Raw genomic sequence first — 22546 nt, forward strand, 5'->3', positions numbered from 1 at the left:
TTCGGCGGCGATGTCTATGTTGAAACTTCTGAGCTCCCGGGCAACGATAGCAGTACAGCGTTCCGGTCTGTCACAGTTGCGGTTGTCCATGAGGGTCCTGACGTTCCAGGTCCCAAACTTCATTTTAAAGGGTGGAAGATGCCCGTGCGTGAGTTCTTTTAACGTGGGGTGGCCGTTGCACACCAGCTACCACACGGGCTTGACAGAGCAAGGTCTTGGTCCAATGGCAAGGGGATCCAAGACGATTGGAGACCAGGCTCGGCCTAGTCTATCTATATCCCTTTGCAGACTCTTTAGCCTCGATTTTCATTGAGCTGTGGAGTCGGGATTGGAGGCGTTAAATTCCCGAAATCAGGGGTCCCGCCCCCAACCCGCCTACATGCCAGTTTCAAAGGAGGCGGGTACCCGCCCCGCACTGGGACCCGCCTACCCGAGGCGGGAAGGGATTAGTGCCAATTAACTGCCTGTTAACAGGTAGTTATCAGGCAGTTTTTAGCCTAATCCCTATTTTAAAGCTTGAACTGTGGTAATCCCGACGGCTCCAAACCACGCCAAGTTAGAGGAGGCGGGCCGTCGGGCTGAAGGGCTTGGAGGGGTCGAGATGTCGGTGTTCAGGTGAGTGATGTGTGCATGAGTGCAAAGGTAAGTGTGTTTGGTGTGTCTAAAGTGTGTAAAGAAGTTTTGCATACCTTTTCTTACCTTTTCAGCCTTCCTTCCTTTAGGTCCCGGGAGTCCCTCATCTCACTGGCACAGAAAGCAGAATGGTTGCGAACTGTCAAAAGTGACAGCCTTCAGCTTTCTGTGCAGGAGAGATTTCTAACTGAGTCTGTGGAGAAGGACTCATGATAGAAGTAAGACTGTCAGTGTTTGACAGCTTCAAACAGCTGTGAAACGCTGATATTTCATCTGTCAAAACCTCTTGACAGATGAAATTTCAGTCTGTGACGTCACCTGTTGCCGGGTGGCCCTTAATTGGCCTGCTGAGCCCGCTGGGCGAGCTCAACAAGGTCAATCAAGTTAAAATCGCGTGGATTGGCCGCATCTCGATGGAGGCGGGACTACAACCCCAAAAGTTGTAGTCCTGCCTCCTTCCTGACTTCTGAATGAAAATCACCCCCTTTGTGTCCTCCTCACAGCTTACTGTCCCACCTAGCTTTGTAGCATCAGCAAACTTGGATACAGTACACTCGGTCCCTTCATCTAAGTCATTAATATAGATTGTAAATAGCTGAGGCCCCAGCACTGATCCCTGTGGCTTCCCACTAGTTACAGCCTGCCAACTTGAAAACGACCCGTTTATCCCTACTCTCTGTTTTTTGCCTGTTAACCAATCCTCTATCCATGCTACTATATTACCCCCAACCCCATGAGCCCTAATCTTGCGTAACAACCCTTTATGTGGCACCTTATCGAATGCCTTTTGGAAATCCAAATATACTACATCCACTGGTTGCCCTTTATCTACCCTGTCGGATACACCCTCAAAAAACTCTAATAAATTTGTCAAACACGATTTCCCTTTCATAACACAATGTTGACACTAATCATATGATTTTCTAAATGCCCTGTTACCACTTCCTTAACAATGGATTCCAGCATTTCCCCGACGACTGATGTCAGGCTAACTGGCCTATAGTTCCTTGTTTTCTCTCTCCCTCCTTTCTTGAATAGTGGGGTTACATTTGCTACTTTCCAATTCATTGGGACCATTCTAGAATCTGGGGAATTTTGGAAGATCACAGCCAATGCATCCACTATCTCCACAGAACCTCTTTCACAACCCTAGGATGTAGGCCATCAGGTCCAGGGGATTTGTCGGCTTTTAGTCCCATTAGTTTCTCGAGTACTTTTTCTCTACTGATCTTACTTAGGATTACATCGGATATACGGCACAGAAAGAGGCCATTCGGCCCAACCAGTCCATGCCGGCGTTTATGCTCCACTCGAGCCTCCTCCCGTCTTTCCTCATCTAAATCTATCAGTGTAACCCTCGATTCCCTTCTCCCTCATCTCCTTGTCCAGCCTCCCCTTAAATGCATCTATACTATTCGCTTCAACCACTCCCTGTGGCAGCGAGTTCCACATTCTCACCACTCTCTGGGTAAAGAAGTTTCTCCTGAATTCCCTATTGGATTTCTTGGTGACGATCTTATATTGATGGCCTCTAGTTATGCTCTTCCCCACAAGTGGAAACACTCTCTCTGTATCCACTCTATCAAAACCTTTCATAATTTTAAAGACCTCTATTAGGTCACCCCTCAGCCTTCTCTTTTCAAGAGAAAAGAGACCCAGCCTGTTCATCCTTTCCTGATATGTATACCCTCGCATTTCTGGTATCATCCTTGTAAATCTTCTCTGCACCCTCTCCAGTGCCTCTATGTCCTTTCTTTAATATGGCGACCAGAACTGTACGCAGTACTCCAAGTGTGGTCTAACCAAGGTTCGATGTTTCGATAACTTCCCTACTTTTCAATTCCATCCCTCTAGAAATAAACCTTAGTGCTTGGTTTGCTTTTTTTATGGCCTTGCTAACCTGTGTCGCAACTTTTAGTGATTTGTGTATTTGTTCTCCGAGATCCCTTTGTTCCTCTACCCCACCCAGACTCGCACCCTCCAAGTGATAGGTGACCTCCCTATTCTTCCTACCAAAATGTAATACCTCACATTTATCTGTGTTTAACTTCATTTGCCTATTATATGCCCATTTTGCAAGTTTATTAATGTCCTCCTGTAATTTGTTGCAGTCCTCCTCAGTATTGACTATCCCCCCCAATTTGGTGTCATCCACAAATTTAGAAATTGTGTTTTTGATTCCAAAGTCTAAATCGTTAATATAAATTGTGAACAGCAGTGGTCCCAGCACTGATCCTTGTGGAACACCACTACACACCTTCTGCCACTCTGAATAGTTCCCCTTTAATCCCACTCTCTGCTTTCTGTTTTGAAGCCATCTAGCTATCCATTCTGCTACTTGTCCCCTGACTCCGCATTCATAGAATCATAGAAAGTTACAGCGCGGAACGAGGCCATTTCGGCCCATCGTGTCCACGACGGCCAACAAAGAGCTATCCGGCCTAATCCCACTTCCCAGCTCTTGGTCCGTAGCCCTGCAGGTTAGAGCATCCCAAGTGCACATCCAAGTACTTTTTGTCATAAATCGCAACTTCTACAAGAAGTAACTCAGGAAGTACTACAGAACGGCTAGCTGAGGGCGCCGCCCAAGGAGTATAAATACTCGGGCGTGGGCCCAACTTGGCCAGAGACAGTCTGGAAACAGGAAGCTAGTGACTACTAACTAGACCTCCATGTTTTGTTACAAGTCGATTAAAGCCTTGCTTTATGTACGACCAAGTGTGTAGTGAGTCTTTATTACGTCACTTTTTAAATGTGGTTCGGGTTCCTGCCTCTACCACCCTTTCAGGCAGTGAGTTCCAGACCCCGACAACCCTCTGGGTGAAGACATTTCCCCTCAAATCCCCTCTAAACCTTCCACCAATTACTTTAAATCTGTGCCCCCTGGTTTTTGACTCCTCTGCTAAGGGAAATAGGTCCTTTCTATCCACTTTATCTAGGCCCCCTCATAATTTTATACACCTCAATAAGGTCTCCCCTCAGCCTCCTCTGTTCCAAGGAAAACAGACCCAGCCTATCCAGTCTTTCCTCATAGCTAAGATTCTCTACTCCCAGCAACATCCTTGTAAATCTCCTCTGTACCCTCTCTAGTGCAATCACATCTTTCCTGTAATGTGGTGACCAGAACTGCACGCAGTACTCTAGCTGAGGCCTAACTAGTGTTTTATACAGTTGAAGCATAACCGCCCTGCTCTTGTATTCTATGCCACGGCTAATAAAGTCAAGCATTCCGTATGCCTTCTTAACCACCTTATCTACCTGGCCTGCTACCTTCAGGGATCTGTGGACATGCACTCCAAGGTCCCTTTGTTCCTCTACACTACTCAGTGTCCTACCATTTAATGTGTATTCCCTTTCCTTGTTAGCCCTCCCCAAATGCATTAGCTCACACTTCTCCGGATTGAATTCCATTTGCCACTGTTCTGCCCACCTGACCAATTTATTGATATCCTCCTGCAGTCTACAGCTTCCTTCTTCAGTATCAACCACACAGCCGATTTTAGTATCATCTGCAAACTTCTTAATCATACCCCCTATATTCAAGTCAAGATCGTTGATATATACCACAAAAAGCAAGGGACCTAGTATTCTCTGACCTTGTTCATCAGTCTATTATAGGGTACCTTAATTACTTTAAGTTACTCACTCTCATTAGCCCCTTGGTTCCCAACTTTTTTTCGTACGCTTTTTGTGTCTTCTACTGTGAAAGACAGATACAAAATATTTGTTTGAAGTCTCCGCCATTTCCTTATTCCCCATTATAATTTCTTCTGTCTCAGCCTCTAAGGGACCAATGTTTACTTTTGCTACTCTCTTCCTTTTTTGTATACTTGTAGAAGCTCTCGCAATCTGTTTTTATATTTCTTGCTAGTTTAATCTCATTCTATTTTCTCCCTTTTTATCAATTTTTTGGCCATCCTTTGCTTATTTTGTAAAGCTCTCCCAATCCTCAGGCTCTCTACTATTCTTCACAACATTATAAACCTCTTCTTTTAATCTAATACTATCCTTAGCTTCTTTAGTTAGCCACGGGTGGATCAGTTTTCCCCATAGAGTTTTTATTTCTCAATGGAATGTTCGTTGACAGTTTTGAAATATTTCTTTAAATATTTGCCACCGCTTATCTACCGCCATACCTTTTAATCTAATTTCCCAATCTACGTTAGCCAACTCACCCCTCATGCCGATGTAATTGGTTTTATTTAAGTTCAATACTCTAGTTTCGGACTTAGAATTTCACATTGCGTTTCAGAGTGAAATACTTATCATATTATGATCACTCTTCACCAGCGGATCCTTTACTATGAGATTACTGATTAACCCTGTCTCGTTACACAATACAACATCTAAAATAGCCTGTTTCCTGGTTGGTTCCACGATTTATTCTTCTAGGAAACTGTCTCGCATGCATTCCAGTTCATCCTCCGAAATTGATTTTGTCAATTTGATACACCCAGTCTATATGAAAATTGAAGTCCCCCACGATTATTGCATTACCTTTGTTACAAGCTCCTATTATTTATTGATTACTACGCTGTCCAATAGTATAACTACTGTTAAGGGGGCCTATAAAGTACTCACTCCAGTGTTTTCTGCCCCTTATTTCTTAACTCCACCTGTACTGATTCTACTTCCTGATCTTCCGAGCCAAGATCCTTTCCCACTACTGTCCTTATATCATCCTTTATTATCAGGGCTAACCCGCTCCCCTCCTTTTCCATTCTGCCTGTCTTTTCGAAACGTCAAGCACCCTGGAACATTTAGTTCCCAACCTTGGCCACCTTGCAACCACGGCTCTGTAATAGTTAATAGATCAAACCCATTTATCTCTCTTTGTGGCACTAATTCATCTATCTTGTTACGGATGCTTCGTGCATTCAGATAAAGAGCCTTTAATTTTAACTTTTTACCATTATTCCCTGCTTTCATCTTATTCGCTGATGCACTATGACCGTTAAACTCTCTGGCCTAGAAATTCACTTTGGGGCGGCCAGCTCGCTCGCGCCCAAAAGTTAGCGCTGGGCGGGGAGCCATTAGCGATCGTCAGATATTCAGTGTTTGCGCCCCAATTCGGAACCAGGCGCTATACCAGGGTGTGCCCGCCTCCGCTTGGGGCGCTGACACTGAATTTCAGCGCTCTTGGCGCCGCTGCGCCAGCCGCTGCGGAGCGGCAGGCTGCGGTACTGCAGGCCTCCTCCTTCTCTTAAGGGGGAGCTGCCTGCAACGGGGGGATCGCCGCTGGAGAGTGCCGGCAAATGAGCCCGGCACCACGGAGAAGTGCCGGGTTCGCGGAAAGCAGCCGGCAATGCCGCCGGGGGGGGGGGGTGGAGGAGGCCGGGGAAGGAGGTGCGGGCAGGCGGCCGCCGAAAAAGCGGCCGGCCGCACCTTCCCCTTTAAAGCACCCCACTAAGGCTACAGCACGGCCCCGTTTTCTGGTCGCTGTTTGCGGCCGCTTCGGAGGAGGCGGCCGCTACTAAATATGGGGATCGGGCCGGTTTCGGGGCGGAACCGGGGCACTGCGCACACCGATGACGTCATCGGTGCCGGCGCAGCGCTAACGGCTACCGCCGCCAATACCGCTGCGCTGAATATCAGCGCAAACTCATTTTTGGCGCAGAAGCCCTCTTTAGGCGGTAACTGGCCGCAAAGCTGGCAGCGCCTCAATGAATTTCTAGGCCTCTGTCTCTTCCTGTCACACACTGTTTATTTTTACCCAAATCGCTACACTGCTCCATTGCCTCGACCTTTCTCTTTAGATTTCTAAATTTCCCCTCATCGGACCCCCCCACCTTTTTAGTTTAAAGCCCTATCTCCAGCCCTAGTTATTTGATTGGCCAGGACACTGGTCCCAGCCCGGTTTAAGTGGGGACCGTCTCATTGGAACAGCAATCTCTTTCCCCAGTACTGGTGCCAGTGCCCCATGAATCGAACCTCCTTCCTCGCACACCGCTCTTTGAGCCACGCATTTAACTCTCTGGTCTGCTTGTCCTTATAGAAACATAGAAGATAGGAGCAGGAGTAGGCCATTCGGCCCCTCGAGCCTGCTCCGCCTTTCAATGAGATCATGGCTGATCATCCAAATTCAGTACCCTGTCCCTGCTTTCTCCCCATATCCCTTGATCCCTTTAGCCTTAAGAAATATATCTAACTCCTTCTTGAATATATTTAATGAATTGGCCTCAACTGCCTTCTGTGGTAGAGAATTCCACAGGTTCACCACTCTCTGGGTGAAGAAATTCCTCCTCATCTCTGTCCTAAATGGCTTACCCCTTATCCTTAGACTGTGACCCCTGGTTCTGGACTCCCCGACCATCGGGAACATCCTTCCTGCATCTAGTTTGTCCAGACCTGTCAGAATTTTATAAGTTTCGATGAGATCCCCTCTCATTCTTCTAAACTCCAGTGAGTACAAGCCCAATCGACCCAATCTCTCCTCATACGTCATTCCTGCCATCCCAGGTATCAGCCTGGTGAATCTTCGCTGCACTCCCTCCATGGCAAGAACATCCTTCCTTAGATAAGGCGACTAAAACTGCACACAATACTCAAGATGTGGTCTCACCAAGGCCCTGTACAGCTGCAGCAAGACATCCTTGTTGCTGTACTCAAACCCTCTCGCTACGAAGGCCAACATACCATTTGCCTTCTTAACCGCCTGCTGCAGCTGCATGCTTACCTTCAGCGACTGGTGCACAAGGACACCCAGGTCTCGTTGCACTTCCCCTTCTCCCAATCTATTGCCATTCAGATAATAATCTGCCTTCCTGTTTTTGCCACCAAAGTGGATAACCTCGCATCTGCCATGCTTCTGCCCAATCACCCAACCTGTCCAAATCATACTGGAGTTTCTCGGCATCCTCCTCACAGCACACACGCCCACCCAAGTTTGTGTCATCTGCAAACTTGGAGATATTACATCTAGTTCCCTCGTCTAGATCATTAATATATATTGTGAATAGCTGGGGTCCAAGGACCGATCCCTGCGGTACCCCACAAGTCACTGCCTGCCACTCGGAAAAAGACCCATTTATTCCAACTCTTTGCTTTCTGTCTGCCAACCAGTTCTCTATCCAAGTCAATACCTTGCCCCCAATCTCATGTGCCTTAACTTTACACGCTAATCTCTTATGCGGGACCTTATCAAAAGCTTCTGAAAGTCCAAATACACCACATCCACTGGTTCTCCCTTATCTATTTTTCCTCAAAAAATTCCAGTAGATTAGTCAAGCACGATTTTCCTTTTGTAAATCCATGTTGACTTTGTCCGATCCTGTCACTATTTTCCAAGTGCTCTGCTATTACATCTTTTATAATGGACTCTAACATTTTCCCCACTACCGGTGTCAGGCTTACACCTGTAATTCCCCGTTTTCTCTCTACCACCTTTTTTGAATATGCCAGTTTGCGCGTGGCTCAGGTAACAATCCAGAGAATAATACCTTTGAGGTTCTGCATTTTAATTTGGACCCTAGCTCCTCAAACTCTCTCAGCAGAACCTCATTCCTAACTCTACCTATGTCGTGGGTTTCTACGTGGACCACGACCACTGGATCCTCCCCCTCCCACGATAAATTCATCTCCAGCCGTGAGGAGATATCCTTAACCCTACCTTCGGAACGCCCGGCCACAGCTGCAGAGAACAGTATCTAACCCCCTGACTATACTGTCCACCACCATTGCAACACTTCTTTTTAGTTCCCCCCCACTTGAATGGCCTCCTGTACCACACTGTCGTGGTCAGTTTGTTGATCCACCCTGCCGACTCTGCCCACATCCAAACAGGCAGCAAGAACCTTGACATAAGAAACCTACTAGGCACTTCTTCTAAGCATTAAACAAAGCTTTAATCAACTGTTTTACAACATGGAGGTCTAGTTGTGTCATAGAGTTATACAGCACGGATAGAGGCCCTTCGGCCCATCGTGTCCACGCCGGCCATCAAGCCCTGTCTAATCTAATCCCATATTCCAGCATTTGGTCCGTAGCCTTGCATGCTGTGGCATTTCAAGTGCTCATCCAAATGCTTCTTAAATGTTGTGAGGGTTTCTGCCTCCACAACCCTTTCAGGCAGTGAGTTCCAGACTCCAACCACCCTCTGGGTGAAAAAGTTCTTTCTCAAATCCCCTCTAAACCTCCCGCCCTTTACCTTGAATCTATGCCCCCTAGTTATTGACCCCTCTACTGAGGGAAAAAGCTCCTCAGCATCCATCCTATCTATGCCCCTCATAATTCTGTACACCTCAATCATGTCCCCCCTCAGCCTCCTCTGCTCCAAGGAAAACAAACCCAATCTGCCCAGTCTCTCTTCATAGCTGAAGCGCTCCAGCCCTGGTAACATCCTGGTGAACCTCCTCTGCACCCTCTCCAACGCGATCACATCCTTCCTGTAGTGTGGCGACCAGAACTGCACACAGTATTCCAGCTGTGGCCTAACCAGTGTTTTATACAGCTCCATCATAACCTCCTTGCTCTTATATTCAATGCCTCGGCTAATGAAGGCAAGTATCCCATATGCCTTTTTTACCACCTTATCCACCTGTTCCGCCGCCTTCAGGGATCTGTGTACTTGCACACCCAGATCCCTCTGACCCTCCGTCTTGCCTAGGGTCTTACCATTCATTGTGTATTCCCTTGCCTTGCTAGTCCCCCCAAAGTGCATCACCTCGCACTTTTCCGGGTTAAATTCCATTTGCCACTGTTCCGCCCATCTGACCAACCCATCTATATCGTCCTGCAGACTGAGGCTACCCTCCTCGCTATTTACCACCCTACCAATTTTTGTATCATCCGCGAACTTACTGATCATACCTTTTACATTCATATCCAAGTCATTAATGTAGACCACAAACAGCAAGGGACCCAGCACCGATCCCTGTGGTACCCCACTGGCCACAGGCTTCCAGTCACAAAAACAACCTTCGACCATCACCTTCTGCCTTCTGCCACTAAGCCAGTTTTGTATCCAATGTGCCAAGGCACCCTGGATTCCATGGGCTCTTACCTTCTTGACCAGTCTCCTGTGCGGGACTTTATCGAAGGCCTTACTGAAATCCATGTATACCACATCCACTGCGTTACCCTCATCCACACACCTAGTCACCCCCTCAAAAAATTCAATCAAATTAGTCAGACATGATCTTCCCTTGACAAAGCCATGTTGACTATCCCTGATTAATCCTTGCCTCTCCAAGTGGAGACAAATTTTGTCCCTCAGAATTTTTTCCAATAATTTTCCTACCACTGATGTTAGGCTCACTGGCCTGTAGTTCCCCGGTTTTTCCCTACTTCCCTTCTTGAATAATGGTACTACATTAGCGGTTCTCCAGTCCTCTGGCACATCCCCTGTGGCCAGAGAGGTCCTGAATATATGTTTTAGAGCCCCCGCAATCTCTTCCTTTGCCTCACGCAGCAGCCTGGGATACATTTCATCCGGGCCTGGGGATTTATCCATTTTTAGGCCAGCTAAAACCGCCAATACCTCCTCCCTCTCGATGTTAATATGTTCGAGCATATCACAGTCCCCCCGCCCTATTTCTATGTCTACATCGTCCTTCTCCATAGTGAAAACAGATGCAAAAAATTCATTTAGAACCCCTCCTACATCTTCCGGCTCCACACACAGATTGCCACTTTTGTCCCTAATGGGCCCTATTTTTTCCCTAGTTATCCTCTTACCCTTAATATACTTATAAAACATCTTAGGATTTTCCTTTATTTTGCTCGCCAGTGTTATTTCATGGCCCCTCCTTGATCTCCTAATTTCTTTTTTAAGTATCCCCCTGCACTTTTTGTACTCCTCTAGGGCTTCCTCCATCTTTAGCCTTTTGTATCTGCCAAAAGCCCTCCTTTTTTTCCTAATCCATTCTCGTATATCCCCTGACATCCAAGGTTCCCTGTGGTTTTTGGAACCACCCTTGACCTTTACGGGAACATGTTGCCGTTGTATGATCTCAATCTCCCTTCTGAAAGCCTCCCATTGCTCCGATGCGGATTTTCCTACAAGTAGCTGATCCCAGTCCATTTTGGCCAGATCCTGCCTTATCCTATTAAAATCGGCCTTCCCCCAATTTAGAACCTTTATTTCCGGCCCATCCATGTCCTTTTCCATGACCACCTTAAATCTTACCATATTATGGTCACTATCACCAAAGTGCTCACCTACTAGCACTTTTTCCACTTGGCCAGCCACATTCCCTAGAATTAGGTCCAGTACCGCCCCCTCTCTTGTAGGACTTTCTACATGCTGGCTCAAAAAGCTCTCCTGGATGCACTTTAAGAATTCTACACCCTCTGAGCCTTTCACACTCTGACTATCCCAGTTAATATTGGGGAAGTTGAAATCCCCCATTATTATTACCCTATTATTTGCACATTTCTCTGAGATTTGCCTACATATCTGTTCCTCTATCTCCCCCTGACTGTTTGGAGGCCTATAGTACACTCCCAGCAAAGTGCTTGCCCCCTTTTTGTTTTTAAGCTCCACCCATATGGCCTCATTAGAGGAACCTGCTAATATATCATCCCTCCTTACTGCAGTAATTGACTCCTTAATTAATATTGCGACACCCCCTCCTCTTATACCTCCCCCTCTGTCTCGCCTGAAGATTCTGTACCCCGGAATATTGAGCTGCCAGTCTTGCCCCTCCCTCAACCATGTCTTCGTGATAGCAACAATATCATACTCCCATGTGTTTATCAACACCTTCAGTTCATCCACCTTATTTGCAAGACTCCTTGCATTAAAATAGATGCCATCCAGCCTTGCCCTTATATGTTTGCCCTGTCTACCAAGCTGACTTGTTTTTTTCTCTATAATTGGCAGCACATCACCCCCTATTTCAGCTCCCCTCTGTATCCCATCCCCCTGCCAAGTTAGTTTAAACCCTTCACTAGTTCTTGTTAAGAATGTCCTGTGCAAGCTGGGCCCGTGCCCGAGTAGTTATACTCTCCCTGGACAGCGCCACCAGCAGGCCGCCCAGTATTATTTCACTAGTCTTTCTTTCATGAATGACTGATTCATGTCAAACCTCATACCTGTCGGATAAGGGCAAAGGCCGAGGCTCCTCCAGCACTGCACCTGGGGTCCCCTGACCTGCCTGAGCTGCAGCCTCACCCTCCTGTCCCTGACCACGAACCAGACTTGTACCACTCCCGAACCTAAGGTGGATCAAAGTGTCCAGGTAACTCTCTCCCTCTCTGATGCCCGGCAATGTCTGCACCTCGGACTCGAGCTCAACAACTCTGAGCTGAAGTTCCTCGAGATGCAGACACTTACTGCAAACGTGGTTGTCCGGGATCGCGATGCTCTCCACATGCTGCATTTGCGGCACATCTACACTGTCATCTCTAAAAAACGTGTTTTATTTATTTAATTAATTATTGTTTATGTATATAATTCATTGGCTTATAGATTAGTTTATTAACTAATTACTTGATCTAGTTTAAGTTCTAGGTAGATTAAATTAAATATTTTCCTGTAACACAAAGCACTACAAGTATTGGAGGCAAAAAGCAGCACCTCCTTCCCCCCTCCAGACTCTCACTCTCTCCAAATTCCCAACTTTAATACACGGTTTAGAAGCGCTCCATTTAAGACCACTCTGTGCATCAGCAGATACCCTTCCATCCCTCTCCCCCCGTTCCCTTCCCCTCCCCTGCTCCCTCCACCTCCCCCCCCCACCTCCCTCCCCTCTTCCTGCTCCATCTCCCGCTCCATGCGCCCCCTTCCCCTCCCTGGGTGGCAGGATTTGACTCCAGGGCCCAGAGGGTGAAAGGTCAGTGCCTGACCCCCGACCCCAGTCCGCCCAGTCTGTCTCAGGGCTGGAGTTGATCCAGAGGGTGAAAGGTCGGTGCCTGACCCCCGACCCCAGTCCGCCCAGTCTGTCTCGGGGCTGGAGTTGACCCAGAGGGTGAATGGTCATTGCCTCACTCCCGGCCCCGACCGCAGTCTGTCTCGGGGCTGGAGTTGACCCAGAGGGTGAAAGGTCAGTGACTGACCCCTGCCCCCAGTCTGCCCTGTCTATCTCGGAGCAGGATTTGAACCCAGAGGCTGACAGTGTTGATATTTGGTTCCCCAGGAGCCGACCTCTGGGTTGGATTCGAGCACCGCCTACAGCCTGTGTCTTACCTTGAAATGCTACGTAGAAAAGCATCGCAAGACTGTCGTAACCTCGATCCACCAGCCTTCATCGCAGATCTTCCACATGTTCGACAAACTGCTGCTAATGAGCGACGGAGAGGTACGTGTGTCTCATCCCCACGGCCAGCCATTACCTCCAGACCCAGTGTCAGCATCGAGAGCTCACTTTATACCCAGTGTCAGCATAGAGCGCTCCCAGGGCAGGTACAGCATGGGTTAGATACAGTGTAGAGCTCCCTCTACATTACCCTGACAGTGTGTCTCCACTTTATACCCAGTGTCAGCATCGAGCGCTCCCAGGGCAGGTACAGCACGGGTTAGATACAGTGTAGAGCTCCCTCTACATTACCCTGACAGTGTGTCTCCACTTTATACCCAGTGTCAGCATCGAGCGCTCCCAGGGCAGGTACAGCACGGGTTAGATACAGTGTAGAGCTCCCTCTACATTACCCTGACTGTGTCCCCCACTTTATACCCAGTGTCAGCATCGAGTGCTCCCAGGGCAGGTACAGCACGGGTTAGATACAGTGTAGAGCTCCCTCTACATTACCCTGACAGTCTGTCCCCCACTTTATACCCAGTGTCAGCATCGAGCGCTCCCAGGGCAGGTACAGCATGGGTTAGATACAGTGTAGAGCTCCCTCTACATTACCCTGACAATGTGTCCCCACTTTATACCCAGTGCCAGCATCGAGTGCTCCCAGGGCAGGTACAGCACGGGTTAGATACAGTGTAGAGCTCCCTCTACATTACCCTGACAGTGTGTCCCCACTTTATACCCAGTGTCAGCATCGAGCGCTCCCAGGGCAGGTACAGCATGGGTTAGATACAGTGTAGAGCTCCCTCTACATTACCCTGACAGTGTGTCCCCACTTTATACCCAGTGTCAGCATCGAGCGCTCCCAGGGCAGGTACAGCACAGGTTAGATACAGTGTAGAGCTCCCTCTACATTACCCTGACAGTGTGTCCCCACTTTATACACAGTGTCAGCATCGAGCACTCCCAGGGCAGGTACAGCACGGGTTAGATACAGTGTAGAGCTCCCTCTACATTACCCTGACAGTGTGTCTCCACTTTATACCCAGTGTCAGCATCGAGCGCTCCCAGGGCAGGTACAGCACAGGTTAGATACAGTGTAGAGCTCCCTCTACATTACCCTGACAGTGTGTCTCCACTTTATACCCAGTGTCAGCATCGAGCGCTCCCAGGGCAGGTACAGCATGGGTTAGATACAGTGTAGAGCTCCCTCTACATTACCCTGACAATGTGTCCCCACTTTATACCCAGTGTCAGCATCGAGTGCTCCCAGGGCAGGTACAGCACGGGTTAGATACAGCTCCCTCTACATTACCCTGACAGTGTGTCTCCACTTTATACCCAGTGTCAGCATCGAGCGCTCCCGGGGCAGGTACAGCACGGGTTAGATACAGTGTAGAGCTCCCTCTATATTACCCTGACAGTGTGTCCCCACTTTATACCCAGTGTCAGCACCGAGCGCTCCCAGGGCAGGTACAGCACGGGTTAGATACAGTGTAGAGCTCCCTCTATATTACCCTGACAGTGTGTCCCCACTTTATACCCAGTGTCAGCACCGAGCGCTCCCAGTGCAGGTACAGCATGGGTTAGATACAGTGTAGAGCTCCCTCTATATTACCCTGACAGCGTGTCCCCCACTTTATACCCAGTGTCAGCATCGAGCGCTCCCAGGGCAGGTACAGCACGTGTTAGATACAGTGTAGAGCTCCCTCTACATTACCCTGACAGTGTGTCTCCACTTTATACCCAGTGTCAGCATCGAGCGCTCCCGGGGCAGGTACAGCACGGGTTAGATACAGTGTAGAGCTCCCTCTACATTACCCTGACAGTGTGTCTCCACTTTATACCCAGTGTCAGCATCGAGTGCTCCCAGGGCAGGTACAGCACGGGTTAGATACAGTGTAGAGCTCCCTCTACATTACCCTGACAGTGTGTCCCCCACTTTATACCCAGTGTCAGCATCGAGTGCTCCCAGGGCAGGTACAGCACGGGTTAGATACAGTGTAGAGCTCCCTCTACATTACCCTGACAGTGTGTCCCCCACTTTATACCCAGTGTCAGCATCGAGCGCTCCCAGGTCAGGTACAGCACAGGTTAGATACAGTGTAGAGCTCCCTCTACATTACCCTGACAGTGTGTCCCCACTTTATACCCAGTGTCAGCATCGAGCGCTCCCAGGGCAGGTACAGCACGGGTTAGATACAGTGTAGAGCTCCCTCTACATTACCCTGACAGTGTGTCCCCACTTTATACCCAGTGTTAGCATCGAGCGCTCCCAGGGCAGGTACAGCACGGGTTAGATACAGTGTAGAGCTCCCTCTACATTACCCTGACAGTGTGTCCCCACTTTATACCCAGTGTCAGCATCGAGCGCTCCCAGGGCAGGTACAGCACGGGTTAGATACAGTGTAGAGCTCCCTCTACATTACCCTGACAGTGTGTCCCCACTTTACACCCAGTGTCAGCATCGAGCGCTCCCAGGGCAGGTACAGCACGGGTTAGATACAGTGTAGAGCTCCCTCTACATTACCCTGACAGTGTGTCCCCACTTTATACCCAGTGTCAGCATCGAGCGCTCCCAGGGCAGGTACAGCACGGGTTAGATACAGTGTAGAGCTCCCTCTACATTACCCTGACAGTGTGTCTCCACTTTATACCCAGTGTCAGCATCGAGCGCTCCCAGGGCAGGTACAGCACGGGTTAGATACAGTGTAGAGCTCCCTCTACATTACCCTGACAGTGTGTCCCCACTTTATACCCAGTGTCAGCATCGAGTGCTCCCAGGGCAGGTACAGCATGGGTTAGATACAGTGTAGAGCTCCCTCTACATTACCCTGACAGTGTGTCCCCACTTTATACCCAGTGTCAGCATCAAGCGCTCCCAGGGCAGGTACAGCATGGGTTAGATACAGTGTAGAGCTCCCTCTACATTACCCTGACAGTGTGTCCCCACTTTATAACCAGTGTCAGCAGCGAGCGCTCCCAGGGCTGGTACAGCATGGGTTAGATACAGTGTAGAGCTCCCTCTACATTACCCTGACAGTGTGTCCCCACTTTATACCCAGTGTCAGCATCGAGCGCTCCCAGGGCAGGTACAGCACGGGTTAGATACAGTGCAGAGCTCCCTCGACAATACCCTGACAGTGTGTCCCCCACTTTATACCCAGTGTCAGCATCGAGCGCTCCCAGGGCAGGTACAGCATGGGTTAGATACAGTGTAGAGCTCCCTCTACATTACCCTGACAGTGTGTCCCCACTTTATACCCAGTGTCAGCATCGAGCGCTCCCAGGGCAGGTACAGCACGGGTTAGATACAGTGTAGAGCTCCCTCTACATTACCCTGACAGTGTGTCCCCACTTTATACCCAGCGTCAGCATCGAGCGCTCCCAGGGTAGGTACAGCACGGGTTAGATACAGTGTAGAGCTCCCTCTACATTACCCTGACAGTCTGTCCCCCACTTTATACCCAGTGTCAGCATCGAGCACTCCCAGGGCAGGTACAGCATGGGTTAGATACAGTGTAGAGCTCCCTCTACATTACCCTGACAGTGTGTCCCCAGTTTATACCCAGTGTCATCATTGAGCGCTCCCAGGGCAGGTACAGCACGGGTTAGATACAGTGTAGAGCTCCCTCTACATTACCCTGACAGTGTGTCCCCACTTTATATCCAGTGTCAGCATCGAGCACTCCCAGGGCAGGTACAGCACGGGTTAGATATTGTGTAAAGCTCCCTCTACATTACCCTGACAGTGTGTCCCCACTTTATAACCAGTGTCAGTATCGAGTGCTCCCAGGGCAGATACAGCACGGGTTAGATACAGTGTAGAGCTCCCTCTATATTACCCTGACAGTGTGTCCCCACATTATACCCAGTGTCAGTATCGAGCGCTCCCAGGACAGGTACAGCACGGGTTAGATACAGTGTAGAGCTCCCTCTACATTACCCTGACAGTGTGTCTCCACTTTATACCCAGTGTCAGCATCGAGCGCTCCCAGGGCAGGTACAGCACGGGTTAGATACAGTGTAGAGCTCCCTCTACATTACCCTGACAGTGTGTCCCCACTTTATACCCAGTGTCAGCATCGAGTGCTCCCAGGGCAGGTACAGCACGGGTTAGATACAGTGTAGAGCTCCCTCTACATTACCCTGACAGTGTGTCCCCACTTTATACCCAGTGTCAGCATCGAGCGCTCCCAGGGCAGGTACAGCACAAGTTAGATACAGTGTAGAGCTCCCTCTACATTACCCTGACAGTGTGTCCCCACTTTATACCCAGTGTCAGCATCGAGCGCTCCCAGGGCAGGTACAGCATGGGTTAGATACAGTGTAGAGCTCCCTCTACATTACCCTGACAGTGTGTCCCCACTTTATACCCAGTGTCAGCATCGAGCGCTCCCAGGGCAGGTACAGCATGGGTTAGATACAGTGTAGAGCTCCCTCTACATTACCCTGACAGTGTGTCCCCACTTTATACCCAGTGTCAGCATCGAGTGCTCCCAGGGCATGTAGAGCACAGGTTAGATACAGTGTAGAGCTCCCTCTACATTACCCTGACAGTGTGTCCCCACTTTATACCCAGTGTCAGCATCGAGCGCTCCCAGGGCAGGTACAGCACGGGTTAGATACAGTGTAGAGCTCCCTCTACATTACCCTGACTGTGTGTCCCCACTTTATACCCAGTGTCAGCATCGAGCGCTCCCAGGGCAGGTACAGCACGGGTTAGATACAGTGTAGAGCTCCCTCTACATTACCCTGACAGTGTGTCCCCACTTTATACAGTGTCAGTATCGAGCGCTCCCAGGGCAGGTACAGCACGGGTTAGATACAGTGTAGAGCTCCCTCTACATTACCCTGACAGTGTGTCCCCCACTTTATACCCAGTGTCAGCATCGAGCGCTCCCAGGGCAGGTACAGCACGGGTTAGATACAGTGTAGAGCTCCCTCTACATTACCCTGACAGTGTGTCCCCACTTTATACCCAGTGTCAGCATCGAGCGCTCCCAGGGCATGTAGAGCACAGGTTAGATACAGTGTAGAGCTCCCTCTACATTACCCTGACAATGTGTCCTCACTTTATACCCAGTGTCAGCATCGAGCACTCCCAGGGCAGGTACAGCACGGGTTAGATACAGTGTAGAGCTCCCTCTACATTACCCCGACAGTGTGTCCCCCACTTTATACCCAGTGTCAGCATCGAGCGCTCCCAGGGCAGGTACAGCATGGGTTAGATACAGTGTAGAGCTCCCTCTACATTACCCTGACAGTGTGTCCCCACTTTATACCCAGTGTCAGCATCGAGCACTCCCAGGGCAGGTACAGCACGGGTTAGATACAGTGTAGAGCTCCCTCTACATTACCCTGACAGTGTGTCCCCACTTTATACCCAGTGTCAGCATCGAGCGCTCCCAGGGCAGGTACAGCACGGGTTAGATACAGTGTAGTGCTCCCTCTACATTACCCTGACAGTGTGTCCCCACTTTATACCCAGTGTCAGCATCGAGCGCTCCCAGGGCAGGTACAGCACGGGTTAGATACAGTGTAGTGCTCCCTCTACATTACCCCGACAGTGTGTCCCCACTTTATACCCAGTGTCAGCATCGAGCGCTCCCAGGGCAGGTACATCACGAGTTAGATACAATGAGGCTCCCAGTAATTTCTGATTCTCATTATTTTGTAGATCGCGTACTATGGAGCCTCATCCCAAATCCTGGAATTCTTTGCTGGTGTCGGTCTCCAGTGTGCCCCTCACTACAATCCTGCCGACTTTATCTGTGAGTATCTCAATGTTCTGACCAGCCCTGAGATGGTACGAGATGCCCGGAGATCGAATTGTCGCTTCAACCTTCTCTGCTAGTGAATCTTTGGAATTCTCCACCCTAGAGGGCTGTGCATGCTGAATCTTTGAGTCTATTCAAGGCTGAGATCGATAGTTTTTGGACTCTAGGGGAATCGAGGGATATGGGGATCGGGCGGGAAACTGGAGTTGAGGTCGATGATCAGTCATGATCTTATTGAATGGCGGAGCAGGCTCGAGGGGCTCAATGGCCTCCCCCTGCTGCTATGTAAGAGGTGCCATCGGCTGAATGGCCTCCCCCTTTTCCTATGTTCAAACGGGCGGGTTTTAAGGAGCGTCTTAAAGGAGGAGAGAGTGGGGGAGAGGTTTAGGGGGAAAATTTCAGAGCTTCGGGGCTTTGGCAGCTGAAGGCAAGGCCGCCAATGGTGGAGTGATGGTAATCGGGTGGGGGGGAGGAGCAAGGTGCCAGAATTATAGGAGCACAGAGATCTCTGAGGGTTGTAGGGGCTGGAGGAGGTTACAGAGATAGGGAGGGTTGTAGGGGCTGGAGGAGGTTACAGAGATAGGGAGGGTTGTAGGGGCTGGAGGAGGTTACAGAGATAGGGAGGGTTGTAGGGGCTGGACGGGGTTACAGAGATAGGGAGGGTTGTAGGGGCTGGAGGAGGTTACAGAGATAGGGAGGGTTGTAGGGCTGGAGGAGGTTACAGAGATAGGGAGGGTTGTAGGGGCTGGAGGAGGTTACAGAGATAGGGAGGGTTGCAGGGGCTGGAGGAGGTTACAGAGATAGGGAGGGTTGTAGGGCTGGAGGAGGTTACAGAGATAGGGAGGGTTGTAGTGGCTGGAGGAGGTTACAGCGATAGGGAGGGTTGTAGGGCTGGGGGAGGTTACAGAGATAGGGAGGGTTGTAGGGGCTGGAGGAGGTTACAGCGATAGGGAGGGTTGTAGGGCTGGGGGAGGTTACAGAGATAGGGAGGGTTGTAGGGGCTGGAGGGGGTTACAGAGATAGGGAGGGTTGTAGGTGCTGGAGGAGTTACAGAGATAGGGAGGGTTGTAGGGTTGGAGGACGTTACAGAGATAGGGAGGGTTGTAGGGGCTGGACGAGGTTACAGAGATAGGGAGGGTTGTAGGGGCTGGAGGAGGTTACAGAGATAGGGAGGGTTGTAGGGCTGGAGGAAGTTACAGAGATAAGGAGGGTTGTAGGGCTGGAGGAGGTTACAGAGATAGGGAGGGTTGTAGGGCTGGAGGAGGTTACAGAGATAGCGAGGGTTGTAGGGCTGGAGGAGGTTACAGAGATAGGGAGGGTTGTAGGGGCTGGAGGAGGTTACAGAGATAGGGAGGGTTGTAGGGGCTGGAGGAGGTTACAGAGATAGGGAGGTTTGCAGGGGCTGGAGGAGGTTACAGAGATAGGGAGGATTGTAGGGGCTGGAGGAAGTTACAGAGATAGGGAGGGCTGTAGGGGCTGGAGGAGGTTACAGAGATAGGGAGGGCTGTAGGGGCTGGAGGAAGTTACAGAGATAGGGAGGGCTGTAGGGGCTGGAGGAGGTTACAGAGATAGGGAGGTTTGTAGGGCTGGAGGAGGTTACAGAGATAGGGAGGGTTGTAGGGCTGGAGGAGGTTACAGAGACAGGGAGGGTTGTAGGGGCTGGAGGAGGTTACAGAGATAGGGTGGGTTGTAGGGCTGGAGGATGTTACAGAGATAAGGAAGGTTGTTGGGCTGGAGGAGGTTACAGAGATAGGGAGGGTTGTAGGGCTGGAGGAGGTTACAGAGATAGGGAGGGTTGTCGGGGCTGGAGGATGTTACAGAGATAGGGCGGGTTGTAGAGGCTGGAGGAGTTTACAGAGATAGGGAGGGTTGTAGGGCTGGAGGAGGTTACGGAGATAGGGAGGGTTGTAGGGGCTGGAGGAGGTTACAGAGATAGGGAGGTTTGTAGGTGCTGGAGGAGGTTACAGAGATAGGGAGGGTTGTAGGGGCTGGAGATGGTTACGGAGATAGGGTGGGCTGTGAGGCTGGAGGAGGTTACAGAGATAGCGAGGGTTGTAGGGGTTGGAGGAGGTTACAGAGATAGGGTCGGTTGTGGGGCGGGAGGTGGTTACAGAGATAGGGAGGGTTGTAGGGGCTGGAGGCGGTTACAGAGATAGGGAGGTTTTTAGGGGCTGTCTGAGGTTACAGAGATAGGGAGGGCTGTAGGGGCTGGAGGAGGTTACAGAGATAGGGAGGTTTGTAGGGCTAGAGGAGGTTACAGAGATAGGGAGGGTTGTAGGGCTGGAGGAGGTTACAGAGACAGGGAGGGTTGTCGGGGCTGGAGGAGGTTACAGAGATAGGGAGGGTTGTAGGGGCTGGAGGATGTTACAGAGATAGGGAGGGTTGTTGGGGCTGGAGGAGTTTACAGAGATAGGGAGGGTTGTAGGGCTGGAGGAGGTTACAGAGATAGGGAGGGTTGTAGGGCTGGAGGAGGTTACAGTGATAGGGAGGGTTGTCGGGCTGGAGGAGGTTACAGAGATAGGGAGGGTTGTAGGGCTGGAGGAGGTTACAGAGATAGGGAGTGTTGTAGGGCTGGAGGAAGTTACAGAGATAAGGAGGGTTGTAGGGCTGGAGGAGGTAACAGAGATAGGGAGGGTTGTAGGGTTGGAGGAGGTTACAGAGATAGGGAGGGTTGTAGGGCTGGAGGAGGTTACAGAGATAGGGAGGGTTGTAGGGGCTGGAGGATGTTACAGAGATAGGGAGGGTTGTTGGGGCTGGAGGAATTTACAGAGATAGGGAGGGTTGTAGGGCTGGAGGAGGTTACAGAGATAGGGAGGGTTGTCGGGGCTGGAGGAGGTTACAGTGATAGGGAGGGTTGTCGGGCTGGAGGAGGTTACAGAGATAGGGAGGGTTGTAGGGGCTGGAGGATGTTACAGAGATAGGGAGGGTTGTTGGGGCTGGAGGAATTTACAGAGATAGGGAGGGTTGTCGGGCTGGAGGAGGTTACAGAGATAGGGAGGGTTGTCGGGCTGGAGGAGGTTACAGTGATAGGGAAGGTTGTCGGGCTGGAGGAGGTTACAGTGATAGGGAGGGTTGTCGTGCTGGAGGAGGTTACAGTGATAGGGAGGGGCTGTGGCCATGGAGGGATGTGAACACGAGGATGGAAGATTTTAAAATCGAGGCATTGCTGCAACAGGAGCCAATGTATGTCAGAGTACACGGCGGGGTGATGGGTTAGCGGGACTCTGTGCGAGTTGGGATACGGGAATATTAGCAGGAGTTTTGGATGATCTGAAGCTTACAGATGGTGGAGGCTGGGAGAGTGCTGGAATCATTGAGCCAGGAGTCTCGGAGAGTGGGAAATTTTGCCAAAGCAAGGTACAGAGCAGAATGAAGCACAATATTTACGGTGTCCCCACACATTCTCCCGACTGCAGTTTGAGGGAAAGGATTTCCACACTAACCTGTCTGTCCTTTCTTTAGTGGATAAAGTCAAACAATCTCCCGAGGTGAGAGAGAAGATAGTGGCAGCAGCGAATGTGTTACGGTAAGAGACTGCCATCTGAACTTACACCGCACCTCTGACATTCAGCCGCTCGTTCTAGATCTGAAAAAACTCAGGGACCTCTCAGGGACCCTGTTTACAGAGGGAGTCTCTCCGTCAGAGACCCTGTTTAAAGAGGGAGTCTCTCCGTCAGGGACCCTGTTTAAAGAGGGAGTCTCTCCGTCAGGGACCCTGTTTAAAGAGGGAGTCTCTCCATCAGGGACCCTGTTTAAAGAGGGAGTCTCTCCGTCAGGGACCCTGTTTAAAGAGGGAGTCTCTCCGTCAGGGACCCTGTTTAAAGAGGGAGTCTCTCCGTCAGAGACCCTGTTTAAAGAGGGAGTCTCTCCGTCAGGGACCCTGTTTAAAGAGGGAGTCTCTCCGTCAGGGACCCTGTTTAAAGAGGGAGTCTCTCCGTCAGGGACCCTGTTTAAAGA

The 22546-nt window shown here is 50.1% G+C and overlaps 1 protein-coding gene across 2 annotated transcripts in view; it reads left to right on the top strand.

The window, feature by feature from the left end:
* The window catches only part of LOC147083077 (uncharacterized), an 82615-nt gene that overhangs the window by 36596 nt on the left and 23473 nt on the right, over positions 1–22546 (top strand). For both annotated transcript variants that reach the window (XR_015075986.1, XM_085980277.1), the window contains exons 5-7: positions 12711–12872; positions 18490–18583; positions 22052–22115. Coding sequence is in view for 1 of the 2 variants with exons in the window: in XM_085980277.1 (XP_085836403.1) it covers positions 12711–12872; positions 18490–18583; positions 22052–22115 (320 nt within the window). In the remaining variant the exon portion in view is untranslated. The remainder of the gene's footprint in view (positions 1–12710; positions 12873–18489; positions 18584–22051; positions 22116–22546) is intronic.

The sequence above is a fragment of the Somniosus microcephalus genome, unplaced genomic scaffold, assembly GCF_052327205.1.
Source record: "Somniosus microcephalus isolate GS21.2 unplaced genomic scaffold, FLI_Smic_1.0 scaffold96, whole genome shotgun sequence".
NCBI lineage: Eukaryota > Metazoa > Chordata > Chondrichthyes > Squaliformes > Somniosidae > Somniosus > Somniosus microcephalus.